Below are 27,164 nucleotides of genomic sequence, written 5' to 3' on the forward strand. Positions count from 1 at the left end.
ACTCAGCAGCCCGTGGGGGCTAGATTATGAGGCAATGAGACCCCTTAGGACAGCTCTGCAGGGCCCCACCTCTCCCTGTCACATCCCTTCAGGACTCAGGGGAATGAAAACAATACTGGAGAGAAACACAAAACAAACTAAAAAGTCCACCAGTGAGGTGAGAGCCCTGGGGGCCCGTTACACAGCAAGTCAAAGATGCAGGTCTGACGTGGAACTAACTCCAGTCAAAGGAGGTTGAGAACTGATTTAGTGTGACACCGTCTATGCCTCCCCAACCCCATCCCAAAACAGTACTCTATTTTCTACAGATGCATGTATGTGTGCATTTACATAGAAAAAGGCCTAGAACTTTATACACCAAACTGATATCAAGGTTCGGGGAGAGGGATAGAATTGGGGCCTGGGAGGGGTTTCAAGGGAAATGTTGGGCTTCTCTGTAACACGTGAAGTTTTGCTTTCTATCGTGTTTCTTTTCCCAGTTTACTTCTTGTATCACTTAACATGTTCAGCCTAACTATACTAATTGAAGTGAAATAAACTGCACATATTTCAGATGTGCAATATGATCAGTTGTGATGTATGTCCATAAAGCCATCACCCCCATCAAGATCGCAGACATTTCCAGCACACCCAGCAGCGCATCCCTCCCCCACCTCCCCTTTCCCAGGTAGCGGCTGACCTGCCTTTTTTCATTATAGATTAGCTTACAAGTTCTGGAATTTTATATAGGTGGAATCATTTAGTATGTACTCTTTTTTAGCTTAGCTTCTTTCATAGCATAATGATTTTGTGATTTATCCGTATTTTTTCACATACTAGTAGTTCATTCCTTTTAATTGCTAAATAGTATTCCCTTGTACAGATATATACCACAGTTTGTTTATCCATTTACCTATTGATGGACATTTGGATTGTTTCCAGTTTTTGACTATCACTAATAAGGCTGTTGTGAACATTTGTATACAAGTCTTTGCATGGACACAAGTTTTCATTTCTTTTGAGTGAACACCTAGGTGTAGAATGGCTGGGTCATATGGGAAGTGCTTGTTAAGAAACTGCCAAACTGTTTTCCAAAGAGGCTGCACCATTTTACATTCCTACCAATAGCATATGAAAGTTTCATTTGCCCTACATTCTGACAATACTTGGTTTGGTCTGTCTTTTTGATTTTAGCCAATTTAGTGGGTGTGGCTTTAATTTGCATTTCCCTGATGAGTAATGATGTTGAGCATCTTTTCATGTGCTTATTGATCATTTGTGTACCTTCTTTAGAGAAATAGCTTATCAAATCTTTAGCCCATTTTTAATTGTGTTTTCTTTTTATTAATGAGTTGTAGGGGTTCTTATTTATTTATTTATTAAAGTTTTTTTCTTTTTTTTGGTTGCGTTGGGTCTTCATTGCTATGCTTGGGCTTTTCTCTAGTTGTCGTGAAGGGGGGCTACTCTTCGTTGCGGTGTGCAGGCTTCTCATTGCGGTGGCTTCTCTTGTTGTGAAGCACGGGCTCTAGGTGCGCAGGCTCAGTAGTTGTGTCTTGTGGGCTCTAGAGCGCAGGCTCAGTAGTTGTGGCACATGGGCTTAGTTGCTCCGCGGCATGTGGGATCTTCCCCGACCAGGGCTCGAACCCATGTCCCCTGCACTGGCAGGCGGATTCTTTTTTTTTTTTTTTTTTTTTTTGCGGTACGCGGGCCTCTCACTGCTGTGGCCTCTCCCGTCGCGGAGCACAGGCTCCGGACACGCAGGTCCAGCGGCCATGGCTCACGGGCCCAGCCGCTCCGCGGCACGTGAGATCCTCCTGGACCTGGGCACGAACCCGCGTCCCCTGCATCGGCAGGCGGACTCTCAACCACTGCGCCACCAGGGAAGCCCGTGGCAGGCGGATTCTTAACCACCACGCCACCAGCGAAGCCCAGAGTTCTTTATATGTTCTCGATACCAGTCTTTTGTCCACTGTAAGTGTTACAAATAGTTTCTCTCAGTCTGTCTTACCTTTTTTTTCTCAGTAGTGTTTCAAAGAGCAAAAATTTTAATTTTGATTGAAATCCAATTTATCATTTGTTTCCTTTTATATTTTGCACTTTTTTTATACAAAAAAGAACTTTTGAGAAACTGTTAAGAAACTTTTGTTTGTGCTAAGGACACTCAGATTTTCTCCTCTTGTATCACTTTACATTTTTTACAGGATAACACAGTCATGGATTATTGTTTAATTTTAAATTAACTTTTAAAAAGTAAATAAATGAACTTTTCAAAAGTGGGAAGAACCTTTAAAATGGGTATTAAAAGAGTACATACTATATAATTACGCTCTTACAATGTACAAAAGCTGTGCTGGTCGCGGCTTCCCTGGTGATCCAGTGGTTAAGACTCCAGGCTTCCACTGCAGGGGGCATGGGTTCAATCCCTGGTCTGGGAACTAAGCTCCTACATGCTGCGTGGCACAGCCAAAAAAAAAAAAAAAACCCAACAACAACTGTGCTGGTAGAAGTCAGGATAGTGGTCACCCTGGACAGGGGCCAGTATACGGGAGATGCTTCTGGGGAGCTGGGAATGTTCCCTTTCTTGATTTGGGTCCTGGTTAAGGTGTTTGTTAAGTTTGTGAAAAATGTATCTAGCTGCAAACTTACAATTCATATTCTATGTGTTTCTACTTATTTTCCAGGATTGTGTACAGCTGAATCAGTACACACTGAAGGACGAAATTGGAAAGGTAAATATCCCAGGAGCCAGGCTGGTTTTCCATACCTACCAAGGATGTCTCAGATACTGTGGAGGGAACTCCACTAGATTTGGGAGTGGGAGAGGAGTCCTTGGAGATGAGGCTGGGAGGGGGAGGGTTTTGTCACTTATGGTCCATCTGTTTTGTTTTATTTTGTTTTGTTTTTACAACGTACTGTGTTTCTACAAAAGCTCACAAAGCTTCCAGGGAAATTCCATATCACCAACATTGGTGTTGGCTTTTTGTCTCCTTAAGGTACTCTCACATCTGTTTTTGCTTTTATATCAGCCAATGGGCAGTATCATTGCAAGGGTCAAAAACTCAAATGCCAACAGAGAGCATGTGAATAATATAAATGAGGAAAACATGCTAGGTATAAGACAGTAGGGAGTGGTGAGGACTGTGGCAAACTGTTAACATATGGAAATGATTATGGCTCCATATCCATATCAGAATCTGGATTTTTATATCTGACCTGTTTTAAAATGTTGGCCACCAATTCAAACTTTCTAAAAACTGCAGATCCAACAACATACAGGGTGGATTTTGCCAATGGGCTGCCAGTTTGCAAGCTCTGTATTAGGGTCCTCATTTTGCAGATCATAACTTCTGGATAGTATGTCACAGGCATCTCCCTTTATCCAGGGCTCCTATGGCGTGGTCAAGCTGGCCTACAATGAAAATGACAATACCTACTACGTAAGTATCCACATCCCCCTCCCTGCCCCCATCCTTGTCCAAAGAAAAAGACTCCTTTGTAGCACTTGCCTTCCTGGAAGGTTTTCTTAGCTGTTGACTCATTTTATTCTTAGGTCATGTTTATTCTGTGCATTAGGAAGGAAGTGGGGAAATGGGGAGGTGAAGTGATTGGCTCAGGAAGATTGAGTGAATAAATTCAGCAAACGTCTCATATCCTTACTCTGGGCTACCCTTTCTACATCCTCCGTAGCAGTAAGAACTGGGTGGTAGTGAGACAAACTGCCCTGTGGCTGAGACTTTGAAATCAGTCCAATGTGGGTTCAAATCCTTGCTCTCCCGTGTGCCAATTATGTGTCCTTGGACAAGTGACATAAATGCTGAAACTCAGTTTCCCCACGTGTAAAATGTCCCTTGCCCATCACTCCAGCTCACTTGTGTCTTGATTCAGTGGTAGCGAATCCCAAGGTTTGTGGCCTCCCAGCTGGGAGAGCTGACCTGGAACCTTGGAAGTACCCTCCGGCCTGGAGGGACCCCAGGACTCCAGCTTCCACACAACCTGTGGAGTTGATCCATTCCAGTGACAAGGTGCTCACTACATTGTCCTGTGGCTGCTGGGACACTGACAGCTTGGGCAGGCCTAGGAGTGGAAGGAACTCTCCCTCCACCCTCCTCCCCATTTTAACCAGGACGTGGGGTCTTTCCTCCCACAGGCAATGAAGGTGCTGTCCAAAAAGAAACTGATCCGACAGGCGGGCTTTCCACGTGAGTTTGTTGGGCTAGGGCCTTTGTTCTTAGGTGCAGGGGCTGGGGCAATACAGAGAAGACCCACTGAGTGGTGTCCCCTGCAGAGGTGTCCTGGGTGGGTTCCCCTAAGACAGCATTGGGCCTCCTGCTGACGTTTTAAAATTCATTTTCTTTTAAAAATATTTATTGAAGTAATATAGGAGAATCCCTCAGAGGAAAACAGTTTGACTGTTCCTCAAAAAGTTAAACATGCTGTGACCATATGACCCAGCAATTCTACTCCTAGGCATATATACCCAAGAGAGTTGAAAACACATGTTCACACAAGCTTGTACATGAAGGCTCACAGTAGCACTATTCATAATAGCCAAAATGTAGAAACAACCCTAAATGTCTGTCAACGGATGAATGAATAAACAAAAGGTGGTCTGTCTAGTCAATGGAATATTATTCAGCCATAAAAAGAAATGAAATTCTGATACGTGCTGCAACGCAGATGACCTTGAAAACATGATGCTAAATGAAAAGCCAGACAAAAAAGGCCACATATTGTATGATTCCACTTATATGAAATGTCCGGAATAGGTAAATCCACAGAGACAACAGATAAGTGATTTCCAGGGGCTGGGGTTAAAAGGCAGTGGGGACTGACTGCTAATAGGTATGAGTTTTTTTGTGGGGGAGTTGAAAATGTTCAAGACTTAGTGGTGAGGGACTTCCCTGGTGCTGCAGTGGTTAAGAATCTGCCTGCCAATGCAGGGGACATGGGTTCGATCCCTCGCCTGGGAAGATCCCACATACCACAGAGCAACTGAGCCCGTGCGCCACAACTACGGAGCCTGTGCTCTAGAGCCCGCTTGCCACAAGTATGGAGCCAACTCGCCACAAATACTGAAGCCCGTGCACCCTAGAGCCCGCGTGCCACAACTGCTGAGCCTACGTGCTACAACTACTGAAGCCCGTGCACCTAGAGTCCGTGCTCCACAAGAGAAGCCACTGCAGTGAGAAGCCCGAGCACTGCAACGAAGGGTAGCCCCTGCTCGCCACAACTAGAGAGAAAGCCTGCGTGCAGCAAGACCCAATGCAGCCAAAAAAAAAAAAAAAAAAAAAAAAAGACCTAGTGGTGATGGTTTCACAACCTTGTGAATGTTCTAAAAACCATTAAATTATATATTTTAAAATGATGAATGAAAAAAATTGAAATACCATAAGGTATTTCAATTATATCTACAAAAATGCAAAAGAACAGAAGAGTGTATAATGGAGATCAACAGTTTCTTGCTGTACTCCTCCCTCTCCCTATAGGCAGCCCCCACTTTTAGCTCTTTTAGGAGCTGGTAGTTACTGCATGTGATCAGGTGTAGGTGAGCATATGCTGCTCTAGCATAAGCTCCCTGCCAGCAGTGCTGAGCAAAATGTTGGCTTGAGCTGAAAAGAGAAAGTAGATAAGAGGAAACATAAATCGCAAAACCCTGTCCTATCACCAGGACCCTGGTTTATCCTGCTTATCTGAACTCTGAGCCAGATAATATCCTTGTGCCATTATTTCTTGATTTATTAATTTTTGACATTTACTTCTGATTTCCTCTGAGGATGACTTAAACCACTCCTTTCCTCCCTTTCCCTAACCAGGCAATGAGGTGATACCACGATGTTCAGCTCCTTTGTTGTTACTGCCCTTGTCACTTTCTTCCTTGTTACAGCAGAGGCAGCAAGTATCTTTCCTTTGAACTTGCCTTGCTTCTGTTCACATCCCACTCTGACACCTGCACCTCTGCTTTTACTTTTCCAAGGCTGACACATCCACATTCTGTTCTGTTAGTCACACTTAGATCCTTACTTACATATAACATGCAGTGTAAGTGTTTTGACTGTGGACCTTTCCATCACTGTGACCTTTTGACTATCAGTCACTGCAGGGCCAAGCAAGTCCTTTGTTTTTTCTCTCATCAGCTCTTCCTTCTTTTCCTATCCTGGACTTTATTTTATATCTCTGCTACTTCCATGAGTTATGGAGGTGAAGGATAATGTTTTTGTCCATCTTATGGAGTGGGAAAACCGAGCCCCAGAGAGGGGAATATTGAGATCGCTGAACTAGACCTCAGACTTCTTTTCCTCGTACCTCAGTGGACTCTTGATTCTCACTGTGGCCTGGGGAATGGGACAGGAAGGAGAGAATGAACAGAAGGCTGGGCAAGGGGACTGGGTCTCCAGTGTTTCCAGAAGCAGAGGAGTCAGATGAAGAGAAGGCTGTTTAAAGCCCCCTGGTGGGGGACTTCCCTGGTGGTGCAGTGATTAAGAATCTGCCTGCCAGTGCAGGGGACACAGGTTCGATCTCTGCTCAGGGAAGATCCTACAACTACTGAGCCTGCGCTCTAGAGCCTGTGAGCCACAACTACCGAGCCAGTGCGCCACATCTACTGAAGCCCATGTGCTCTAGGACCTGCGTGCCGCAACTACTGAGCCCACGTGCTGCAACTGCTGAAGCCTGTGCGCCTAGAGCCCATGCTCCGCAACAAGAGAAGTCACTGCAGCGAGAAGCCTGTACACTGCAAAGAACAGTAGCTCCCGCTCGCTGCAACTAGAGAAAGCCCACGTGCAGCATCGAAGACCCAACACAGCCAAAGTAAATAAATAAGTAAATAAAGCCCCCTGTATGGCATCAGCCATTCCAGCCCTTCTGAGAGCCCCCCCACTTCATTTGTCCTGCCTACAGTCCCCCTCTGCAGAGGAAAGTCTCTTTGCCCTGACTCTGGATGGTTCATGTCTCCTCCAGGTCGCCCCCCTCCCCGAGGGACCCGGCCAGCCCCCAGGGGCTGCATCCAGCCCAGGGGCCCCATTGAGCAGGTGTACCAGGAAATTGCCATCCTCAAGAAGCTGGACCACCCCAACGTGGTGAAGCTGGTGGAGGTGAGGTGGGGAGACATGGAGGAGAGAGGGAGGAATGGTGATGGTCCAGCCCTGTCTCTGTTATTATCAAAATGCCATACCACTGGTTTCTAGGGAGAGCCACATCACATCAAACAGCCTGTTGCAGGGCTGAGTGGTAGTTATTTCTCCAGGCTCCTTCACCCTCTTATTTTGTGTAATCCTCATCCCTCGCTCGGACTACTACTTCCATTTTATAGATGAAGGAATTGAGGCTCAGAGGGATACTGAGGCTTGCCCTTCACCTGTTTCTCTTTTTGGAGCTGGTTCTCCTTCTACTATACATAGTATAGTAGCACAAAAGCAGCCATTTGCATGTAAACAAATGGGCCTGGCTGTGTTTCGATAAAACTTTACTTTCAGAAACAGGGGAGGGCCAGATTTGGCCTGTATGCTGTAATTTGCCAACCCCTGCTCTAGATCTCACACTTTGTGGTCTCAAGGCCCTTTTATGCTCTTAAAAATAATTGAAGGATGCAGAAAACTTTTGCTTATGGGGATTATGTTTATTAATATTTATCACATTAGAATTTAAAACTGAGAAACTAAACAAATTTTTAATTCATTTAAAAACAACAATAATCCTACACATTAACGTAAGTGATTTTTTTCAAAGAAAAATAACAGAACTCTAGGTAGGCAAGTGCCTGGGTCTGACTTTTCCTCGAAGGGCAGGGCTTAGAGTTCCAGGTTGGCTGTCCCAGGCCTCTGCCTAGGATGCATCCCTTTCTCAGGGCTCTTGTCCTGTGACTCTTAGATGACTAGGGAAGGCGAGTGTGGTATGGGAAGAGGTGGGAGGACCAGTCTAGCCAAGGAGTCTCTTTGTTTCTTCCCAAAAGAAGAGAGATGGTGGCTGCAGGCTATTTCCACCTGTCACACCGAGTTTCACAATTTCAACTCACTGATGCTTGAGTCGGCCATCTTAGAGGAAGCCCAAGGGCACTTGGTTAGCGCATGTGTCTGGGTCCTGGCAGGATCTCCCTTCTCCCTTGTGCCCTGTGGTGTGTGGGCTCCCCATCCAACAAGACTCTTTGCCAGCTTGCCTGTTCATTCGTTCGTCAGACATTTCCTGAGCACCTACTAGGTGCCTAGTCCTGTTAGAGGGCACCAAGGAGGCAACCAAGGTGGATACAACATGGTGCCTGCCCTTTGGAGAGAGGAAGATAGAAATAGTGATAAAATGAAAGCAGGAAGGCCGTAAAAGAGAGAAAGAAAGTGCTGTGGCAGTTCCAGGCAGGGAGACATCATTTCCTGCCAGGGCAGGGGGAATGGGGACAGGATTTGAATTTTCACCCTGATGACCAGTCCGTCGTCTCCTAGGAGACAGGTGGGATTCTTATTCAAGCTGAGACATTTTCCAGGGGAGGAATCTGCCCCCTCCTTTTTGTAACCTCCTTTCTGGGTATTTAGGACCCTTGAGGATTGGGCTAGAACGCGCTTATTTTCCAGATGGCCATTTGGATCACACACTCTGGGTTTTTTCCTGTGCCCTTCATCTTAACTAGGAAAAACAGTGGAAAGCGCAGCCCTCCCACTGGCAAATGCAGTCATGTGGACGATGCTTCCTCCCTGCTCATACCTTTTCTCCCTCTTCCTCTCTCCTGCTCCTCATCTCCGGCCTGTTCCATGTGGCTATGCCAACAGGTCCTGGACGACCCCAATGAGGACCATCTGTACATGGGTAAGAGAGCCCTTGCTTCCTGCCACCCTTGCTCAGGCAGCTGCTCCTGCCAAAGCCCAGGGGTGCTCTCCAGGCATCCCCTGCCCCTGGCATCTGCCACCCTTTCCTGCTCCAACTGGGCCCCACACAGAAGGCTGCACCCCTGGTTCAAAGCAGGAGGTGGATAGGAGTTCTTGCTGGGACTTTATCTGGGTGTCCTGTTCATCCATTTGCAGATATTTATTGAGTCCCTACTGTGTGTTGGACACCATTCTAGGCACGAAGGATGCAGTGATGAGTATGAAAGATGAGGCCCTTGCTCTCATGAAGCTGGTATTCTAGTCAGGGAAGACAGATAGTCAACAACTACAGTCGCCCCTCCGTGTCCACAGGTTCTGCATCTGCAGGTTCAACCAAATGTGGATCGAAAATATTAAAAAGAAAAAATTTCAGAATGTTCCAAAAAGTAAAACTTGAATTTGCAAAGAGTAAAAATGCACTGGCACCTATTTACATAGCATTGATATTGTATTAGATACTATAAGTAATCTAGAGATGATTTAAAGTATAGGGGAGGATGTGCATAAGTTATATGCAAATACTGTGCCATTTTAAATAAGGAACTTGAGCATCCATGGATTTTGGTATCCACGGGGGTTCCTGGAACCAATTCCCCATGGATCCCGAGGGATGACTGTAAATAAAGCAGATAATCAACTTCAGATAGATACTCTGAAGAAGATTAAACAGGGTGATGTGAGAGAGAGATGGAGGGGCCACGGCAGAAAAGAGGTGACCATTTAGCACCTGAGTATCAAGGACACAGCCCTGTTGCATCTGAGGAAGAGCATTCCAGGCAGAGGAAACAGCAGGTACAAAGGCCCCAAGGCTGGTGCGAGCTTAGCGTGTTTGAGAAAAATGTGGCTGCAGCAGAGAAAACCAGGGAGAGGGGGTGGGGATGAAGGTGGAGGGCCTGGGAGGCCATGATGGGGCACTTGGAGGCTTGAGGGGCCATTGAAGGGTCTGGGCCCTGCACACTGAAAGGGAAGGACTCAGGTATGTCCTCAGAGACCTCGGTTTTAAAAAATGATGAGGACATGGGGCAATTCTCAGTCAGTTCCCAGCATAAGTGCTGATGAGGGAAGGAAGTGCAGGACTAACTCAAAGCTGGACAGCAGACTCTCAGGCCCAGGAAGGCGTGATCAGCAGGTCACGTGTCCCGCTGTTGTCTGGCTTGGGTAGGCGTTCAGACTAGCGTGTGCATTTCGCGTGGGTACAGATGACAGCCGGGAGGGGTGTTAAGGAGATGAGTGGTATGGGCAGGGCCAAGCCCAGTCTGTATCCTGAATGAGCACAGGGTGATCCTTTGTTGCACAGGGAGTGGTTAATCATAAATAATGGGTCTGGTCTGGAACTAGAGCTCAGAGCTCAATTTCCCCTACAGTAGTTGCCATGGTTCAATTCCAAGGATGCTCTTGTTGCTTAGGACATTTTATTTTTCATCACCCCCTGCAACCCAGGTTTTTATTATGAAAAATGTTAAAGTTGAAAGAAGAGTACAATGAGTACCTGTATGCCTACCGCCCAGATTCAACAGTTAGTAATTTTTGTCATATTTGCTTTATCAGTCTAGCCACCCACCCATCCATTTCTCTGTTTGTTTTTTTTTTAATTTTATTTGTTTATTTAGTTTTGGCTGTGTTGGGTCTTCGTTTCTGTGCGTGGGCTTTCTCTAGTTGCGGCGAGCAGTGGCCACTCTTCATTGCGGTGCACGGGCCTCTCACTGTCGCGGCCTCCCTTGTTGCGGAGCACAAGCTCCAGACGCGCAGGTTCAGTAGTTGTGGCTCACGGGCCTAGTTGCTCTGCGGCATGTGGGATCTTCCCAGACCAGGGCTCGAACCCATGTCCCCTGCATTGGCAGGCGGATTCTCAACCACGCCATCAGGGAAGCCCTTTCTGTATTTTTTTTGCTGAACCACCCAAGAGTAAAAGTAGCAGACATCTTGACCCTTCAGCCCCTAAACATTTTGGCCTGCATCTCCTACATGATCACAATAATCCTACCGTTATTGCACCTGGAAAAGTTAATGCCAGTTCCTTAAGAGCATCTAGTGTGCAGCCAGATTCCAATTTTAGAACTTTAAAAATCTTCCTTTAGAAACATTTTAGAAGGTACACATAAACAACATCAGATCTGATAACTTTAAAAAATTGTGAAACATTCATATAATAAAAATATGAACATCACAGAACCATAATTTCTCAAAATGTGGTACCAACACCACTTTAAATATATGAGACGATTTTAGGTGGTATATGGACCAACATTAAAAACATTTTTTTGATTTAATTTATCATTGCATAGGAAAAGCTATAACCAGCACACTAAACTCATGATTTCCTGGATATTATTACCCAGGATAAGGCTAAAAGTTTTAACACTAAGTCAACTTAAAGAAAAGTATGAAATAAACAATAGTTTACATGGTATATAGATAGGGCCAGATTATAAAAATGGTAGGCAAACGAGTGAAGTTGGGGAAATATAGAAGAAATCATAAAATGTAAAAGATAATTTTTGGCCCAGAATGGCATCGCCAGCATAATTTGCTCGCTTGGGGCCCCAGACCTGACACCGAATGGCTTTGGGCTGTTTCTGAGGAGATGGGTTGTTCTTTCAACGAACATTACAGTTTGTCAGGCCCTGTTCTAGGCTCTTCAAGGAACGAAACTTAACTGCCCCCCCCCCACTCCCTCAGGGCACTTCATTGCTCTGGTGAGGATGGACAGACACACTCAGACCTAAGTATTAGGCATAGGCTTCCAAGGTGACAATATCATGGGAAAAAGCTAACCTGAGCAGGGACACGGGAGTCAGGAGTTCCAGGTTGGGGAATTGAGAAACAGAATGGCTCCTCGAGATGCCTCACTGAGGTGACATTTGTGCAGGACAGTGGAAACCAGACGGCAGAGGACATTTCACACCATTGTAAAACTTTGCCTTTTACTCTGAGCGAGAAGGGAGCCCCTTGAGGGTTTTGAGCTGAGGAGTTGAATGAGCGTGTAAAGAACGTGACCCAAGCCTCAAAGAAGAGTCTCCTAAGCCATTTGGACCAGGCAGCTTCATGGACAGAGTTTCTCACTTCTTGAGGTGGCAGTGTGGGAAGGAGCCATGCGATTTTGGTATGTGATTCCAGCGGTTTTGAAAAAAATCCCAACACTGTTATTTTTTAGTTTCCAGCCACAGCTGTGTGTGGTGAGGACAGACAGGGCAGTCTGTGAAGCCAGGCTGCAGGTATCAGCAAGGGTTCTGCACCTGCAGGCCTGACCCTCAAAGGGTAGAGAATACGACTGGTATTTCTTGGGGTTAAAAACTTGCCACCACTGCTTGGCTCCAGGAGCGGTGAAACTGTAAGTGCCTGAAAACAGACCTGTTTCAACAGGCCAGCTTCCCTCATGCCAACTGAGCTATAGTGCTTGGGAGGAAGCACAGAAATTCATGAAGCAGCTCTTGAAAGTTAAGTTTGCATAACCAAGGTGGGAAAGAGAGAGCTGAGGGGACCAGCGCTCCTGTCGGTGGAAGCCTTACCTTCAGCGCCATTACTTTTGCTTCTAACCACAGCCTGAAGCCACAACAGATTTCCCCTAACTACGGGTTTGGCCAACACTGGCTGATGAATGTGAAAACAGGGTGGGGCCCTCGGGGAGTTAAGTTCCTTTTCAGGTCAGAATCTTTAAGCCCTCTTTTTGTCTGAGGAGCCGGCTCTTTCCCCTTGGCCACCTCAGCCCTTGGACAACCTTTGAAACAACCTTTCTTCCATAAGAAGCTCCAATGTGGGTAGATGCTTCCAGAAAACAGACAATTCCAAAGTCATTCTCCACTGGATTTTGAAATCCACTGTGCTGTTTTTTTCATTTCCTAAGGTACAGCTTCATATTCCCAGTTATATTTGTACAAGCAGAACAAAATTAAAATAACTACACCACGTGACCCAGCAATTCCACTCCTAAATATATACCCCAAAGAATTGAAAACAGATAGCCACACAAATACTTAACATGAAAGTTCATAGCAGCATTATTCATAATAGCCAAAATGTGGAAATAACCTAAATGTCCATCAGTTGATGAATGGATAAACAAAATGTGGCATATCCACACCATGGAATATTATACAGCCATAAAAGGAACAAAGTACTGATACATGCTACAACATGGATGAACCTTGAAAACAAGCTAAGTGAAAAAGCCAGTTACCAAAGGTTGCATATTGTATGAGTCCACGTATATGAAATGTACAGAATAGGCAAATCTATGGAAACAGAAAGCAGATTAGTGGTTGCCAGGGGGCTAGGGGGAGGCACAGAGTTTCTTTTTAGGGGCTGAAAATGTTCTGGAAGTAGATAGAGGTGATGCTTTCATTGGAGGCAGTGGAATACTAAATGCCACTGAATCATGCTTTTTTTTTTTTTTTTTTTGTGGTACGCGGGCCTCTCACTGTTGTGGCCTCTCCCGTTGCGGAGCACAGGCTCTAGACACGCAGGCTCAGCGGCCATGGCTCACAGGCCCAGCTGCTCCGTGGCATGTGGGATCTTCCCGGACCGGGGCACGAACCCGTGTCCCCTGCATCGGCAGGAGGACTCTCAACCACTGCGCCACCAGGGAAGCCCTGAATCATGCATTTTAAAATAGTTTAATGTTCTGAAAATTTCACCTCAACTTTTAGAAATGCAAAAAATAACCCACCCACCCCCAACAACAAAAAAACTGTGCATTCCCTGAATATGATTTATGTAATACTTGATGGTTGGGGGGGCGGTACCCACATACACAGGGCTGGGAGGAAGCTGGCAGGGAATGAGGCATTTGTATGTCGCACATGACTGTGACTCAAGAAGGGCCCATTTAGGAGGAATAGGATGAGTTGGCCTTTGAGGTGGTGGGGAGGTCTCCATCCCCCGCCTCTAGCTCCCAGTCTTGGTTTAGATTGAGAGTCACAGGAAAGGGTTTGAGGGCCAGCTGACCACAGAGTGCTGAAGAGTTGGAACAATGTTCTCCTTTTTATTTATTTATTTATTTATTTATTTATTTTTGGCTATGTTGGGTCTTTGTTGTCGTGTGCGGGCTTCTCATTGTGGTGGCTTCTCTTGTTGCAGAGCACGAGCTCTAGGCACGCGGACATCAGTAGTTGCAGCACGTGGGCTCAGTAGTTGTGGCACACGGGCTTAGTTGCTCCGTGGCATATGAGATCTTCCCGGACCAGGGATCGAACCCGTGTCCCCTGCATTGGCAGGCGGATTCTTAACCGCTGTGCCACCAGGGAAGTCCTACCCAACAATTCTTGATGTAGCCTGGCAGCTTGGAAAATGTGAGAGGGGTCATCAAAACCTGTTCTTGCTGTTTCTTGAATTGAAACTTTGCTAGGGTTGAGAAGTCCCCTAGGGCTACTTCTTTGTGCCTAAGTAAATTGATGTTTGGGTTGTGTCCCCTTAGACCTCTTCTGTGACATAAGGTAGCCCAGGACCTGGGTGTGAGTGAGAGGACATAGTTTAGCATCAGTTAGATCCCTGGGAGTCGCCCCCACCCCCCAGGTATGAGAGGAAAATGAAAGGAGTCCAGGAGCCGCCCCCACCTGTCTCGGGTCTTCCTGCTTTGTTTTCTCTGGTAGAGGGTCCTCAGCTGTTTGAGGACTAGAAGTACAGCCAGGCTGGGGTCCCAGGGATACCAGAAATCTCTGACCCCTAGCCTCCTCATGGGAACTTAGAAAAGCAGAACCTTCCATGGTTTTGGTTCAGTGGACTGTTCCTCGCCCCAGCCCCAATGTTAGTTTCAGTGCTTCTTGGTGTTTCTAGGGGTGGTTGGGAGTTGGGGAGGAGGGGGAGGAAGATGGATTTCTAAATTCCCAGTGTAACCATTCACCCCCTTCTCTATCCTACAGTGTTTGAACTGGTCAACCAAGGGTGAGTGTCCCCATTCCCAGCAGGTGTGATGTTTGAAGCTTCTTGAGCTGCGGAGCTGAGTGAGGTGGTGAGAGAGGGCAAAGGCCAGCATGTCTGGTTTGCTTTTCATGCATGTATCGACTTTTCAGGCCTGTGATGGAAGTGCCCACCCTCAAACCACTCTCTGAAGACCAGGCCCGTTTCTATTTCCAGGATCTGATCAAAGGCATCGAGTACTGTAAGTGGGGCCTGTGGGAGGACTCTCACCCAGGGGGTGCTTAGCATTCCCAGGTAGTGGATGGAAGGTGGAGGGTTTCTTATTTCCCTCCCGGAGCACAGGGAGGTGTGTGGGAAAAAGAACTGTCTGAGCTGCAGAGAGACCTGCTGGAGCCATGCACCCTGCGAGCAGAAACCCTTCTTCCTGCCACACAGAAAAATTAAGAGCAGTAGTGTCAGTGGCTGTTTATCCAGCACTTTCTGTGCGTCCCAGGCACTGTTAAGTGCCTTGCGTCTTCCCTTATTCCCAACAACCCTGGGATCCTGTTAATCTCCTGGAACCTTAGTTCCTCATCTGTAAAATGGGAATAAAATATCTCTCGCCAGGTCTGCAATCAGCCAGGACATCAGTAGTTCTGACTGGCAGGGTGTCCTTTCTGCTTCTGGTTGTAAAACATGTTGACTCATACCCTTTGCCTATCACATAGGATTGTTGTGAGATTGAAATGGGGTGAATGGGAAGCACTTAACACAGGGCAAGGCCTCAGACTGGGCATTCAGCAAAGTCAGCTGCTGCTCCTATTACCAGTATCATCATTTCATCATCACCATCATCATCATCATCTTCATCATCATCACCCCAGAAATGCAGTTGGGTCTTCCAAACCATAGGACTGTCCTCTCCCATGAGCTGACATCCAGGCAGGAACAGTTAGCCAAGTCCTCAGTCCTGTTGTGCTTCACACTTCAAATTGACCCGCTCCAGTCACTGTTGGTTTGGTGTTCAGGTTCAGTGGTGGCATTAGTAAATGAAAAGATGTTTGCCACAGTCTTGAGGCTTCAAGCTCAACAAAAACTCTCCATGCGCCCATGACTTAGACTGCAGCAGGCAGTTACCAACTGCTGTCGGCAGTCAGTGTTTCACTCCTCACTTTGGAGGACGGGACAACTTCCTTAGAGACGCTCCCCTTATCTTTCAGAGCTGTGGGTATTCAGCAGGTTTGAGAGGGGAAGGCTGGGAAGGGCCTGGGACCCTGGGAGAACAGAGAGGTTCCTGCCTGTGTCTCTGGGCTGTGTGGGCCACATGGAGCTCCTCACGTGGTTTTCCTGCCCCCCTCTCTCCCATCCCGCCCCCAGTACACTACCAGAAGATCATCCACCGGGACATCAAACCTTCCAACCTGCTGGTTGGAGAAGATGGGCACGTCAAGATTGCGGACTTTGGCGTGAGCAACGAGTTCAAGGGCAGCGACGCCCTCCTCTCTAACACCGTGGGCACTCCCGCCTTCATGGCACCCGAGTCGCTCTCGGAGACCCGGAAGATCTTCTCTGGGAAGGTAGGTTTGGCCCTGCCTGCAGTGAGGAGTTCTGCTTGTGTTATGGTCCTTTCAGCTGTAAGTGACAAAAACCCAACTCACTGGCTTAAACAGTGAATCCATTGGACCATGTGAATGAGGAGCGGGGTGCGTTTGTTTTCAGGCTTGGCTAGATACAGGGATTCAAAGAGGAATCCATCTCTCCATCTCCTAGCTCTGTTTTCCTTTTTTTTTTAAAAAAATTTTGTCTGCACCACGTGGCACACGGGATCTTACTTCCCCGGCCAGGGATGAACCTGTGCCCCCTGCAGTGGAAGTGTGGAGTCTTAACCACTGGACCACCAGGAAAGTCCCCTCAGCTCTGTTGTCCTGAATTGGTTTCCTCCCCAGGTGGATGGTCATCAGCAGCTCCAGACTACTTTCTACCAGTTTACCAGCCTCAATAGAAAGAGCATTTTTTTTAATGAAGAGCTCCAGTGAAAATCCTGGGGTTGGCTCTGATTGGCTCAGTTTGGGTCATGTGCCCATCCTTGAACCAATCACTGTGCCTGGGGGAAGTGTTGCTTTCATTGGCCAGGCCTGAGTCATGTGCCCACCCAGAGGCATGGGGTTTGGGGAGCAGGAATAGCCCCCTCCAAACTCCCATGGACTGAGCAGTCAAGAACAGGTGGTTCCCCAAAGAAAAGCTGAAGGATTGGTTGCTGGACAGGTGAAAGCATTAGGCACCCTTTACTGCCCCTTGGCCCCTCACACGGAGCTCTTTGTCTTGCAGGCGCTGGATGTTTGGGCCATGGGTGTGACGCTGTACTGCTTTGTGTTTGGCCAGGTAACAGGGTGGGGTGTCCTGTATCCTGGGTGTTGTGGGTTGCCCCCTTGGATTAATAGTTATCTCTCCTTGCAGGGAGATAGAACTTATTCACTTAAAAAGTTATTTCATTTTATTTGCACAATTAGATCTGAATATGAAAAAAGATGCCTTCCCAAATATACATAGCTGTATATGATAGTCATATGTGTGAAAAAACGAGCTGTTAAAACAGAAGGATCGGCAGAGGCTCTAGAGGTTGTAAATACAGTAGTTGATGAATTTAGGGCAAGGACAGCAAATGTGCCACCTCTACCCTCTCCTAAACTGCAGATAGGCATCACTAATCAATAACTGCACTCTTTCTTCCTGAGCCTGGTACTGCTTTGATGTTCTTCTCAACAGTGTTCCTAGAAGCTGTTGTTGGAGGAATAGAATTGGAATGGAAGTTAAAACCCGTTTGGCATTATTGATTTAGGGAATGCTGTTTTGTCTTCTTTCTGTTGTTTTTCTTTTGTTGTTTTTATATAACTGACATTTAGGGGCTTCTATTTTAAACTCTGAAGTTCAGATTGATTATGTGAGCAATAAAAGTGAGGATTATTCCTTTTCATGAGCTTGTACTCCTATTGAGGAAAGCTTAAGACACTAGTCCCATGAGGAAGTAAAGGAGTTTATAATCTCCTCCCCCCACCCAACATTTGATGAGAAAATTTTCAATCATATAGCCAAGTTGTTAAGAATTGTACCTCCTTACCTATGCTTCAGAGTGCAGTCATTAGCTAGAGCTCACTATTGGTGGTTTTCATTGTTTTCTTTGGGGGTAAAATTTACATATCATGGAACATACAGATCTTAAGTGTACTATTTAATGTTCTGTCAAATTGATACACCTGTGCAATCCAAACCCTTATCTCGTTACTGCTCTTAATGAAATCATTTTCCTCGGACAGGAGTGGACCAGGTCACTTTCTGTGACCTCTTCCAACCTTCTGAGCACCCAACATAAAGGTTTCTTTTTCCAGCACAATCCCTGAGCTCCTCCTGGGTCAGGCCCTCCACCAGGTGAAAGCATCAACTTGTCACCCCGGGGTGGTGCATGAATGGGCTTCAAAGTCAGCCCGGTCTAGGCTTTGTGCTTCCCAGGACACGGCACCTCTCTGAGCTTCTGTTTTTTTCTCTTCTGTAAAATGAGAATAATATTTACTATTTTTTATGGCTTCTGAGAGGATCAACAGAAATAATACAAGCATTCATTAATTCAGCAGGTATTTATCAAGCCCCTAGTTCGTGCCAGGGATGTTCCTGGGCACTGGGTGTCTGCAGTGAGCAAGACAGACAAAAATCTCCGTTCTCCTGGAGCTGATGTTCCAGTGCAGGAGTTAAACAGTGAACAAATACTTTTTCTTTTTTTTTTTTTAACATCTTTGTTGGAGTATAATTGCTTTACAATGGTGTGTTAGTTTCTGCTTTATAACAAAGTGAGTCAGCTATACATATACATATATCCCCATATCTCTTTCTTCTTGCGTCTCCCTCCCTCCCACCCTCTCTTTCTTTTTTTTTGGCCGCACCGTGTGATATGCGGATCTTAGTTTCCCAACCAGGGATTGAACCTGTGTCCCCTGCAGTGGAAGCGCAGAATTCTAACCACTGGACCGCCAGGGAAGTCCCCAAATACATATGTAATATAATGTCAGGGGGAGGTGCTATGATGAGAAATCACATGGAGGTGGAGGGGGTGTCTGTTTTAGACAGGAGCTCCGGAAGGCCCCCCTGAGCGGGTGAGCTTTGATCAGACACCTGAAGGATGGGAGAAAACAAGCCACGCAGATGTTGGTGGGAAGAACATTCCGGGCAGAGGTAACAGCCAAATGAAATGTTGGTCCTGAGAAACCTCAGTACAGGGCCTGGTCCAGGCTAAGCCCTCACAAATCACAGCTGCTGCTGCTTTGTCTTTTGTATTGTTCTTTGTATTATTATTATTGTTCAACTGGCAGGTGGGTGAACAGAGTGTTTGCTTTTGTATAAGTTGGTAAGTTAAAGCACAGCTACAGAGGAAAGCCAGTGTGGTTAGGAAGGCTCCAGCCCTTCTGGAAAGACAGTCCCGGTCCTTTTAGATCTTTGGGGAATGGGATCTGATTTGTCCCTGGATTGGGCCACTGGGCTGTTTCTTTCTCTGCTGCAACCCATGTGGAATGCTGCCTGCCCTTGCAGGACAGATGTGCCAGCCACTGATGGCCACCCTGTCCCTGACCTTTCTTCGCAGTGCCCATTCATGGATGAGCGGATCATGTGTTTACACAGTAAGATCAAGAGTCAGGCCCTGGAATTTCCAGATCAGTGAGTATTGTCCGTCTACCCCAAGTTGCCTTTCTCTCCGAGCCTTTGGTGACGTCCTCCACCCCTGATGTATCTCCCATCCCCAGGCCTGACATAGCCGAGGACTTGAAGGACCTGATCACTCGCATGTTGGACAAGAACCCCGAGTCGAGGATCGTGGTACCTGAGATCAAGGTACCTGGGGGCCGCTGCTGCCCCCTGGGGCGTGTGCTGGAGGCTCAGCCTGTGTCCTCTGCTTGGAATTGTCTGGCTCAACCCTGCCTCAGTCAGGCCCCACGCGCCTCTGTTTACAGCACTGCGTCCTTCTTGGCACCACTGCCCTCCCATGTCCTGGGGCCTCTGGGGTGCTGGGGGCTTGTGGGGGAGGATATGGGACTCGTGTTCACTATGTTTGTGGAAGTGGGATCCGCTGCCAGCTGAGGAGCTGACGCTGGCTCCAACTGGCTCGGGCTGATGGCATCCACCCTCCCTAGACCGGACCAGACCAGGTTTCTGTGTGCTCCAGTGTGTGGCTGCTGCTGAAATCCTGGGGTCTTTTCTTAGACCCTGCCTGTCCCTTTGAGAAAGTACAGTTGGGGTGGGAGGAAGTTAGTGAGCAATTTGACCCCCCACCTCTGACCCCAGCCTGCTGAATTCCACTCTGTTGCAGAAAGCACTGTTAGAAGAGATCCCTATCCACCCCCTACAACCCTGCCAATGCCACGTGCACACACATGGATCTTTAAGAAATCTAGAGATTTCCTTCAGGAGCTCCTAGGCACCTCAGCTAACTAGCAGTTGAAGAGGGGGCAGCCCAGAAGGTTACAGATAAGGGCTTGGACCCCAGGGGCAGGTGGTTGGGGGCAGACCTCTGCCTGGGTCCTCTCCTGATTGTATCCTCCTCCCTGTGCCACCCCATGCCTCTGTTTCCCTTTCTGCGAAATGGGGAGGATGCTGCCTGCTCTGAGCTGAGCCTTCCAGGCATCAGGGAGAGTTGCTGAGGAGCGATGGCTGCTCCTCAGACAGCCGTGCACCGCAGACGGCGAATTGCAGGCACTTCTGCCGAGGCCTGGGGCCAGATGGAGAATCCAGCCCTGCTCGCGTTCTGGCCTCGTAGCTTCCTCCCATTCTCTGTCCTTTGTCTGTTTCACATTTCCTCCCACCTCGCTCACCGCCCAGCCTCTGCCTGGCTTGCCTGCTTTCTTGCATGCCTGACCTCAGGCCACTGCCTCTCCCCTCCCGCGTCCCCTCCCCAGCTCTGCTCATAGGCAGGGTTCCTGGGAGCCAGTTGTGCCCGCCCCTCACCCCTCCTGTCATTCGTTGAAGCTGCACCCCTGGGTCACGAGGCACGGGGCGGAGCCGCTGCCATCGGAGGATGAGAACTGCACGCTGGTCGAGGTGACAGAAGAGGAGGTGGAGAATTCGGTCAAACACATACCCAGCCTGGCAACCGTGGTAAGGTGGGGCGAACCACTGCCTGAGAGCAGGGACAGAGCCCGCGGCAGGCCGGCGAGGATGAGCTGGGACGTGGGCGGGCGACTGAGAAGGAGACGTTGGGCCTGAACGTCAGGGGACGGCCGGGTCTGCCCCTCACCTACAGCGACCAGCCTCTGGGCCTTGGTCACACGTCAGGCCAGGTGGCCCCTGCGTCTTCCAGTGTGAGCTCTGTCTACGGCCGGGGCCGAGGTTACTGTAGACAGGCATAGCCCCTCTCTAAGGATTGTACTGCCCCCTCTGGAACTCCTGCTTTCAGAGCGTGTCAGGGGAGCAGGAGGGGAAACACCAGGGCAGGTGCCCAGGGTGGCAGCTGGAGCCGAGGTCTCCAAGACGGGCTCCCCACTGGCTGGGTCTTCAGTCCCCAGAGCAGACGACTGAGCTCGTCTCACCTCTGCCCTGTGGGCAGCTGCCGGGGCTAGAGGCAGGGCCCCCACTTCCCGTGCCTCAGAAAGCTCTTCCCGACTCCTGGGACCCCGTTTATGGCCTTACGTTTGGGTCCTGACCCAGGAAGAAGGAGCTAGAATTGGAGTTCTCAGGCCTAACCTCAAAGACTCAGGGAATCACCCACTTGCTAAGCCTCTGCCCAGAGGGTGTGTGGCTCCAGGAGGGAGACCAGGACCCTCAGGGCCCTGGGGCCCAGGCCGCAGTCCTAGGGGCAGAGTCCGGTGGGCTGCCCCACCGTGGCCACCTCAGGAGTCCCGGGTGTGTTTGGCCAGCGCCAGCCCCAGCAGGCAGGCAGGGCCCTGGGCTCTGGGAGCGGGGGCTCTGCCGTGTCCAGCCTCGAGTGACCACCCCTTTAGGAGCCCCCAGTGCCGGCTCCTTCGCTCCCAGCTTTGCACCTCACCCTCTGCTTCCCCACATACTTTCTCTCTGCCTCCAAAACCTGAGCCCCCGGGTGGGGCATCCATTCACATCTTCCTCCTCCTCCCCAGCCAGGGGCCTCTGCGTGGTCTTCGCTGTTGAACACTCACCCATACACACCCCCTCCTTCTCATCCACCCGCTCGCTGCACCCACGTCTCAAGCCTGCTGTGGGGAAGGCAGCGGACGTCGGGCTCCCAGCGTCCGCCCTGGGTTATTCTGTTCCTGGTTGTGGGTATTCTTGGGAGAAGGCGTCTGACCCTAGAGGTCTGAAATAGGCATTGATTATTCAGGAAACACTTCTTGAACACTGAGTGGTTTCCCCAGGCCTGTGTTGGGAGCAGGGGATACAGAGATGAATACAACAAACATGGCGCCTGCAGATGCTGGGCAAAGAACCAACAAATAAATTATGCAAGTAACAGAGGGGCTGCGAGGGGTACGCCTAAGAGGGGAATGCAGCCCAGGTGATGGGTTGGAGGAGGCCTCTTGGAAGATGCACGCTGAGAGGATGGCGGGGTGTTAATCAGGCCGAGAGAGGGTAAAGGGCAAGGGCATTCCTGGAAAAGGGAACAGCAAATGCAGTGATCCTCTGGTGGGATCATGTCCATGAGAAACCTCAAGAAGGCCAGGGTGGCTGAAGCGGGGCAAAGAAGGGAGGGTGGCGTGAAGCTGGACGGGAGGTGGGGCCAGACCACACAAGTCCTGAGGCCACAGCAGAGGTTTAAGTCTTGGTCCCAAGAGGTTTGATTCAGGGGAGCGGCACGATCAGTTTTAGCCTTGGGAAGGTCCCACGTGGAGAATGGACTGTGGGGGACAGGGAGGAAGTGAGGGCTTCAGCAGCTGTCTGAGAAGGAGGGGCTGGAGCGGGGAGGCCCAGGCCCCCTCCTGGCACCCAGGGTGTGCTGGGCACGGGGTTACAGAGGTGAACAAGGGACAGTGCCAGCTCTCATGGGGCTCCTGGCCTCATAAGGAAGATGGGTCTGGAAAGAAAGAATCACCCTCTTGTGCCATCACACGGTGACAGGCCAGCGGGGAGAGGAGCAGGAGTGGGAGGCGCCACAGGGCAGGAGCCCATTTTGCTGGGTCCTGAGGACTGGGAAGGCCAGTCTCACCGGGGGGATGGTGCCTGCAAAGGCTCAGAGGAAACAGGCCCGTGTGTTCCAGGAACCACAGAGCTCGGGCCTTGGCAAGGGAGGGACCTTGAGTGCTTGCCAAGGGGCACAGCCTTCATCCTCTAGCTCAGCGTTTCTCTTTTCTTTCTTTCTTTTTTTTAAAATTGAGGTAGAATTCATGTAACATAAAATTAACCACTTAAAGTGAACAATACAGTGGCATGTAGTACATTTACAATATTGTGCAACCACCACCTCTGTAGTTCTGGAACATTTTCATCGTCCCGAAAGAAACCCCGTACCTGTTAGCACTCACTCTCTGTTCTCCCCTCCCCCCAGCCCCTGGCATCCATTAGTCTGTTTTCTGTCTCTATAGATTTGCCTATTCTGGACATTTCATATAAATGGAGTCATACAGTATGTGATTTTTTGTGTTTGGTTTCTTTCACTCAGCATAATGTTTTCAAGGTTCATCCACATTGTAGCCAGTCATTCCCTTTTAGGGCTGAAAAGTATTCCATTGTATGGCTAGAGCACATTTTGTTTATCCATTCATCAGCTGATGGACATTTGGGTGTTTCCACCTCTTAGTGTTTTTTTAACCCCCTTTTTTTTTTTCCCTTTTAGCAGCAAACCCTTTAAAAATAAAATCCACAGGCTCAGTCAATACATGAAACAGCTTGAGGCATCATGCTCTGCTTGGAAGGAGGCCAGACCCTTACAGGGTGTTGAGGCCACTTCCTTGAAAATTCCTTCATGAAATACAGCAGCCAAAAGCAACACTATGAAGCTTCCATGACTCCCTGGCTGGTAACAGGATAAGTTCCAAACTCCTATGGGTGAGAGATACCAAGTCAGGGAGTAAGGGAATCAGATCTGGGTTTCAGAAAGGATGGGCTGAAGGGAAGACTGGAAGGCAAAGGAGGGAAGCTGAGCAGTGGCTGAGGGACATGATGGAGGGATACTACCTTTTCCCCAAAGATCCCCTCCTCTGGCAGGTGTTTCCCAGCCAAGCTGCGGACCCAGTCTGTCTTAGGGTGGATGGGGTGGGGGACACCAAAGTGTTCCCCCTCACGACAGTGGACATGCCAGCTCCCAGTGCCTCTCAGACTTAAAAGGACTTTCGGGACCTCTGACCTCTCTTGCCCTCACACCACACCAGCCCGTGGACTGGCCACCCTCAGTGTCCTGGGATGTTTCCTCAGTTCCTTAGACTGGGACAGATATTTCTCATCGGCAGCTAAAATGCAGCCCCCTGAGAAACTGGTACCATTTTGTATTGCTAGTGGGACTGTAAAAAACTGTGTAGCCACTGTAGAAAACAGTCTGGCAGCCCCTAAAAATGTTAAACATAGAGTTACCAAATGATCCAAGAATTCCACTCCTAGGTGTACACCCAAGAGAAACGAAAACATTTTGTGTGGAAAGTGTCCACACAAAAACTTGTACACAAATTGTTCATAGCAGCATTAGTCACAATAGCCCCGAAGTGGAAACAGTCCAAAGGATGAATGAATAAACAAAATGTGGCATATACACACAAAGGATTATTACCAGGCCATAAAAAGGAATAAAGCAATGATTCGTGCTGCAGCGTGGATGGACCTTGAAAACATTACTCCGAGTGAAAGAAGCCAGACCCCAAAGGGCACGTACTGAATGATTCCATTTGTATGAAATGAGAATAGACAAACCCATAGAGACAGAAAGTGGATTGGTGGTTGCCAGGGGCTGGAGGGGAGGAGGAATGGGGACTGACTGCTAATGGGTACTGGGTTTCTTTTCGGGGTGATGTAAATGTTCTGAAATTAGACAGTGGTGATGTGAATATGCTAAAAACCGTTGAATTGTACACTTTAAAATGGAGAATTTTTTGCTGTGTGAATTACATTTCAGTTAAAAGTGCAGTGACTCCCATCCGCCTCCCAGGATTATACCTGGGAAGCAATAGTTGGTTACTTGTTGGGTTGGTTGTAGATGGCTTCCACCCAAAATAAAGGCCTGGCCTTGAAGATGAGACAGGTTGATGGGCCAGGAGGGCATGTCCAGTGATGGCTCAGGTGAGACAGATGGTACCAGGGGTACTGGACGGACAATACAGGCCAGCTCTCCTGGAGTACAGGGTCCCCTGGCAGTTGAGTAGGCCAAGACTAGCTTATGCCAGGCCTTGAATGTCAGACTGAGGAGTTTAGACCTTATCTTGTTGGCAGCCAGGGAGCCGTGGAGATTTGAGGAGCAGGCCAGTGAGACTTGGTGATGGCTTTGGCTGCTGGATCCCTGGTGGGTGTCTCTCAAAGGCCTGCCATCAGCCACAAGCCCTGGGAGCTGGCAGGCGGCGGGGGTGGGCTGTGGGGAGAAAGGAAGAGGTAGACGGGACTGGTGGAGTGGCACGAGGGAGGATGCTGCCTGGAATCTCCCCCAGGTGGCTGAGCCTCCTCTCTTTCCTCCAGATCCTGGTGAAGACCATGATACGAAAACGCTCCTTCGGGAACCCGTTTGAGGGCAGCCGGCGGGAGGAGCGCTCGCTGTCAGCGCCTGGAAACCTGCTCTTGTGAGTGTCCACCTGCCTTCCTCTGGGGTGGGGAGCTGGAGGCTGAATGCAGGGCAGCCCTGCCCAGCCGACTCTGTGTGGGCCCAGCCCTGCAGCGGCCGTGTCCAGAAAGACTCAGACCAGCCCCACTGGGCACACTGGGGAGACCCGAACAGCCGCTGGCTTTGGTTTTGCCCCACCCTGGACTCAGCCCGCCTCCTTTGCTGACAGCTAATCCACAGGGAAGTTTGACCTTTCTCCGGGGGACTTGCACTTTAACGAGCGTGGGGGAGTGGTTGACAATCAGAAAGGCTGTTTGACCCCAAAGCATGCATGCTTGACAGTGGGATTTTGTCCCTGCGATGGGTGAGCAAGGCCAGTCTCGCTCATGGGACCCCACGTCTCACGGCGGAGAGGTGTCCTGCTCCTAACTGCCCTGGCAACAGCTCCGTGAAGCTGGTGTTCGGGGTCTGAGTGTCTCTGGGGTGGGGGACAGGAATCCCATGGATCCCAAGTGTCCCTTCTCACTTCCCTTTTCCCTCCCCTCTGGCGATTCCAGCAAAAAACCAACCAGGGAGTGTGAGCCCCTGTCTGAGCCCAAGGTAACGCCTGCCTGCCTGCGCCTTAGCCTCTGCCAGGGCCTGGGGGCGGGGGCAGCTGCAGAGCACGGGGCATCCCCACCCAGGCGGACGTTCCTTCCAGCCCAGGCTGCTGTGCCCAGGCTCACCTTGGGCCTCCGGACCCAGGAAGAAAACGAGGGGCATCCAGGGGCTTGGACCCGACGGTGGGTTGTGCATGTGGGCTGGGGCTGCGGGTGCATGGCGCTCCACCTGGAATGCCTGTGAACTCACCCAGGTCTTAGACCTAGTCGGGCACCCACATGTGCTCAGTGCACGTCAATGGCATTGAAGCTGTGTCACGGCCGAGGCAGCCCCTGCTCTGGGTCAGCGGTCAGAGCCTAGATCGGGCATGCTGTGCTCGGGGGCTCCCCCCTGGGGCTCTCCAGCATCCACCCTTTCTTCTCTGATGGGTTAAGACCTAGAAAATCAGTCCCCTTCCAACCTGTTGCAAATGAGTGTGAGAGTCCCCTTCCTCTGGGGAGCATCCGGACCTTTTCACCAGTCAGCCAGCCTCTTCCAAACACATACCCACCTCAGTACTCCCAGCACCTCCCAGGACAGATGAGAATTTTTGTCCCCGCAAGACTGAGGTGACAAATACTTGCACCCCTGCTGCCACTTGCCCCCCGCCCCGTGCCTGTGGCAGGACAGCAGGCCCAGTACTCTGTGCACGGAGCCCAGCTCACCACCTCGTTATCAGCTGGGAGCTCCAGGCAGCCATTTTAAAGTTTTCAAAGCAGCTTTATTGAGCCATAAATCACATACCCATTTAGAGTGTATAATTCAATAGTTTTTAATATATTCACAAAGTTGTGCGACCATCACCACAATCAGTTTTATTTATTTATTTATTTTTTCTGTACGCGGGCCTCTCACTGTTGTGGCCTCTCCCATCGTGGAGCACAGGCTCCGGACGCGCAGGCTCAGCGGCCATGGCTCGTGGGCCCAGCCGCTCTGCAGCATGTGGGATCCTCCCGGACTGGGGCATGAACCTGTGTCCCCTGCATCGGCAGGCGGACTCTCAACCACTGCGCCACCTGGGAAGCCCCCCACAATCAGTTTTTGAACATTTCCATTAGCCCAAGAAGAAACCCTGTACCCTTAGCTCTCACCACCCAGCTCCCCCGTTCCCCAGCCAGCACGAATCTACTGTCAGTTTCTATAGATTTGCATATTCTGGACATTTCATATAAATG

General features: G+C 49.3%; 1 protein-coding gene across 4 annotated transcripts in view; it reads left to right on the forward strand.

The window, feature by feature from the left end:
• The window catches only part of CAMKK2 (calcium/calmodulin dependent protein kinase kinase 2), a 56,328-nt gene that overhangs the window by 17,676 nt on the left and 11,488 nt on the right, over positions 1-27,164 (forward strand). For 3 of the 4 annotated variants that reach the window (XM_081253186.1, XM_081253188.1, XM_081253189.1), the window contains 14 exons: positions 2,661-2,708; positions 3,363-3,416; positions 4,127-4,178; positions 6,937-7,070; positions 8,733-8,769; positions 14,687-14,708; positions 14,837-14,925; positions 16,041-16,240; positions 16,992-17,045; positions 19,294-19,367; positions 19,454-19,541; positions 20,673-20,801; positions 25,269-25,369; positions 25,908-25,950. In XM_081253186.1, the coding sequence (XP_081109312.1) occupies positions 2,661-2,708; positions 3,363-3,416; positions 4,127-4,178; positions 6,937-7,070; positions 8,733-8,769; positions 14,687-14,708; positions 14,837-14,925; positions 16,041-16,240; positions 16,992-17,045; positions 19,294-19,367; positions 19,454-19,541; positions 20,673-20,801; positions 25,269-25,369; positions 25,908-25,950 (1,125 nt within the window). The remainder of the gene's footprint in view (positions 1-2,660; positions 2,709-3,362; positions 3,417-4,126; positions 4,179-6,936; positions 7,071-8,732; positions 8,770-14,686; positions 14,709-14,836; positions 14,926-16,040; positions 16,241-16,991; positions 17,046-19,293; positions 19,368-19,453; positions 19,542-20,672; positions 20,802-25,268; positions 25,370-25,907; positions 25,951-27,164) is intronic. The other variant, XM_081253187.1, reaches the window with a different exon arrangement.

The sequence above is a fragment of the Mesoplodon bidens genome, assembly GCF_964165515.1.
Source record: "Mesoplodon bidens genome assembly, chromosome: 13".
In the NCBI taxonomy this organism is placed as follows: domain Eukaryota; kingdom Metazoa; phylum Chordata; class Mammalia; order Artiodactyla; family Ziphiidae; genus Mesoplodon; species Mesoplodon bidens.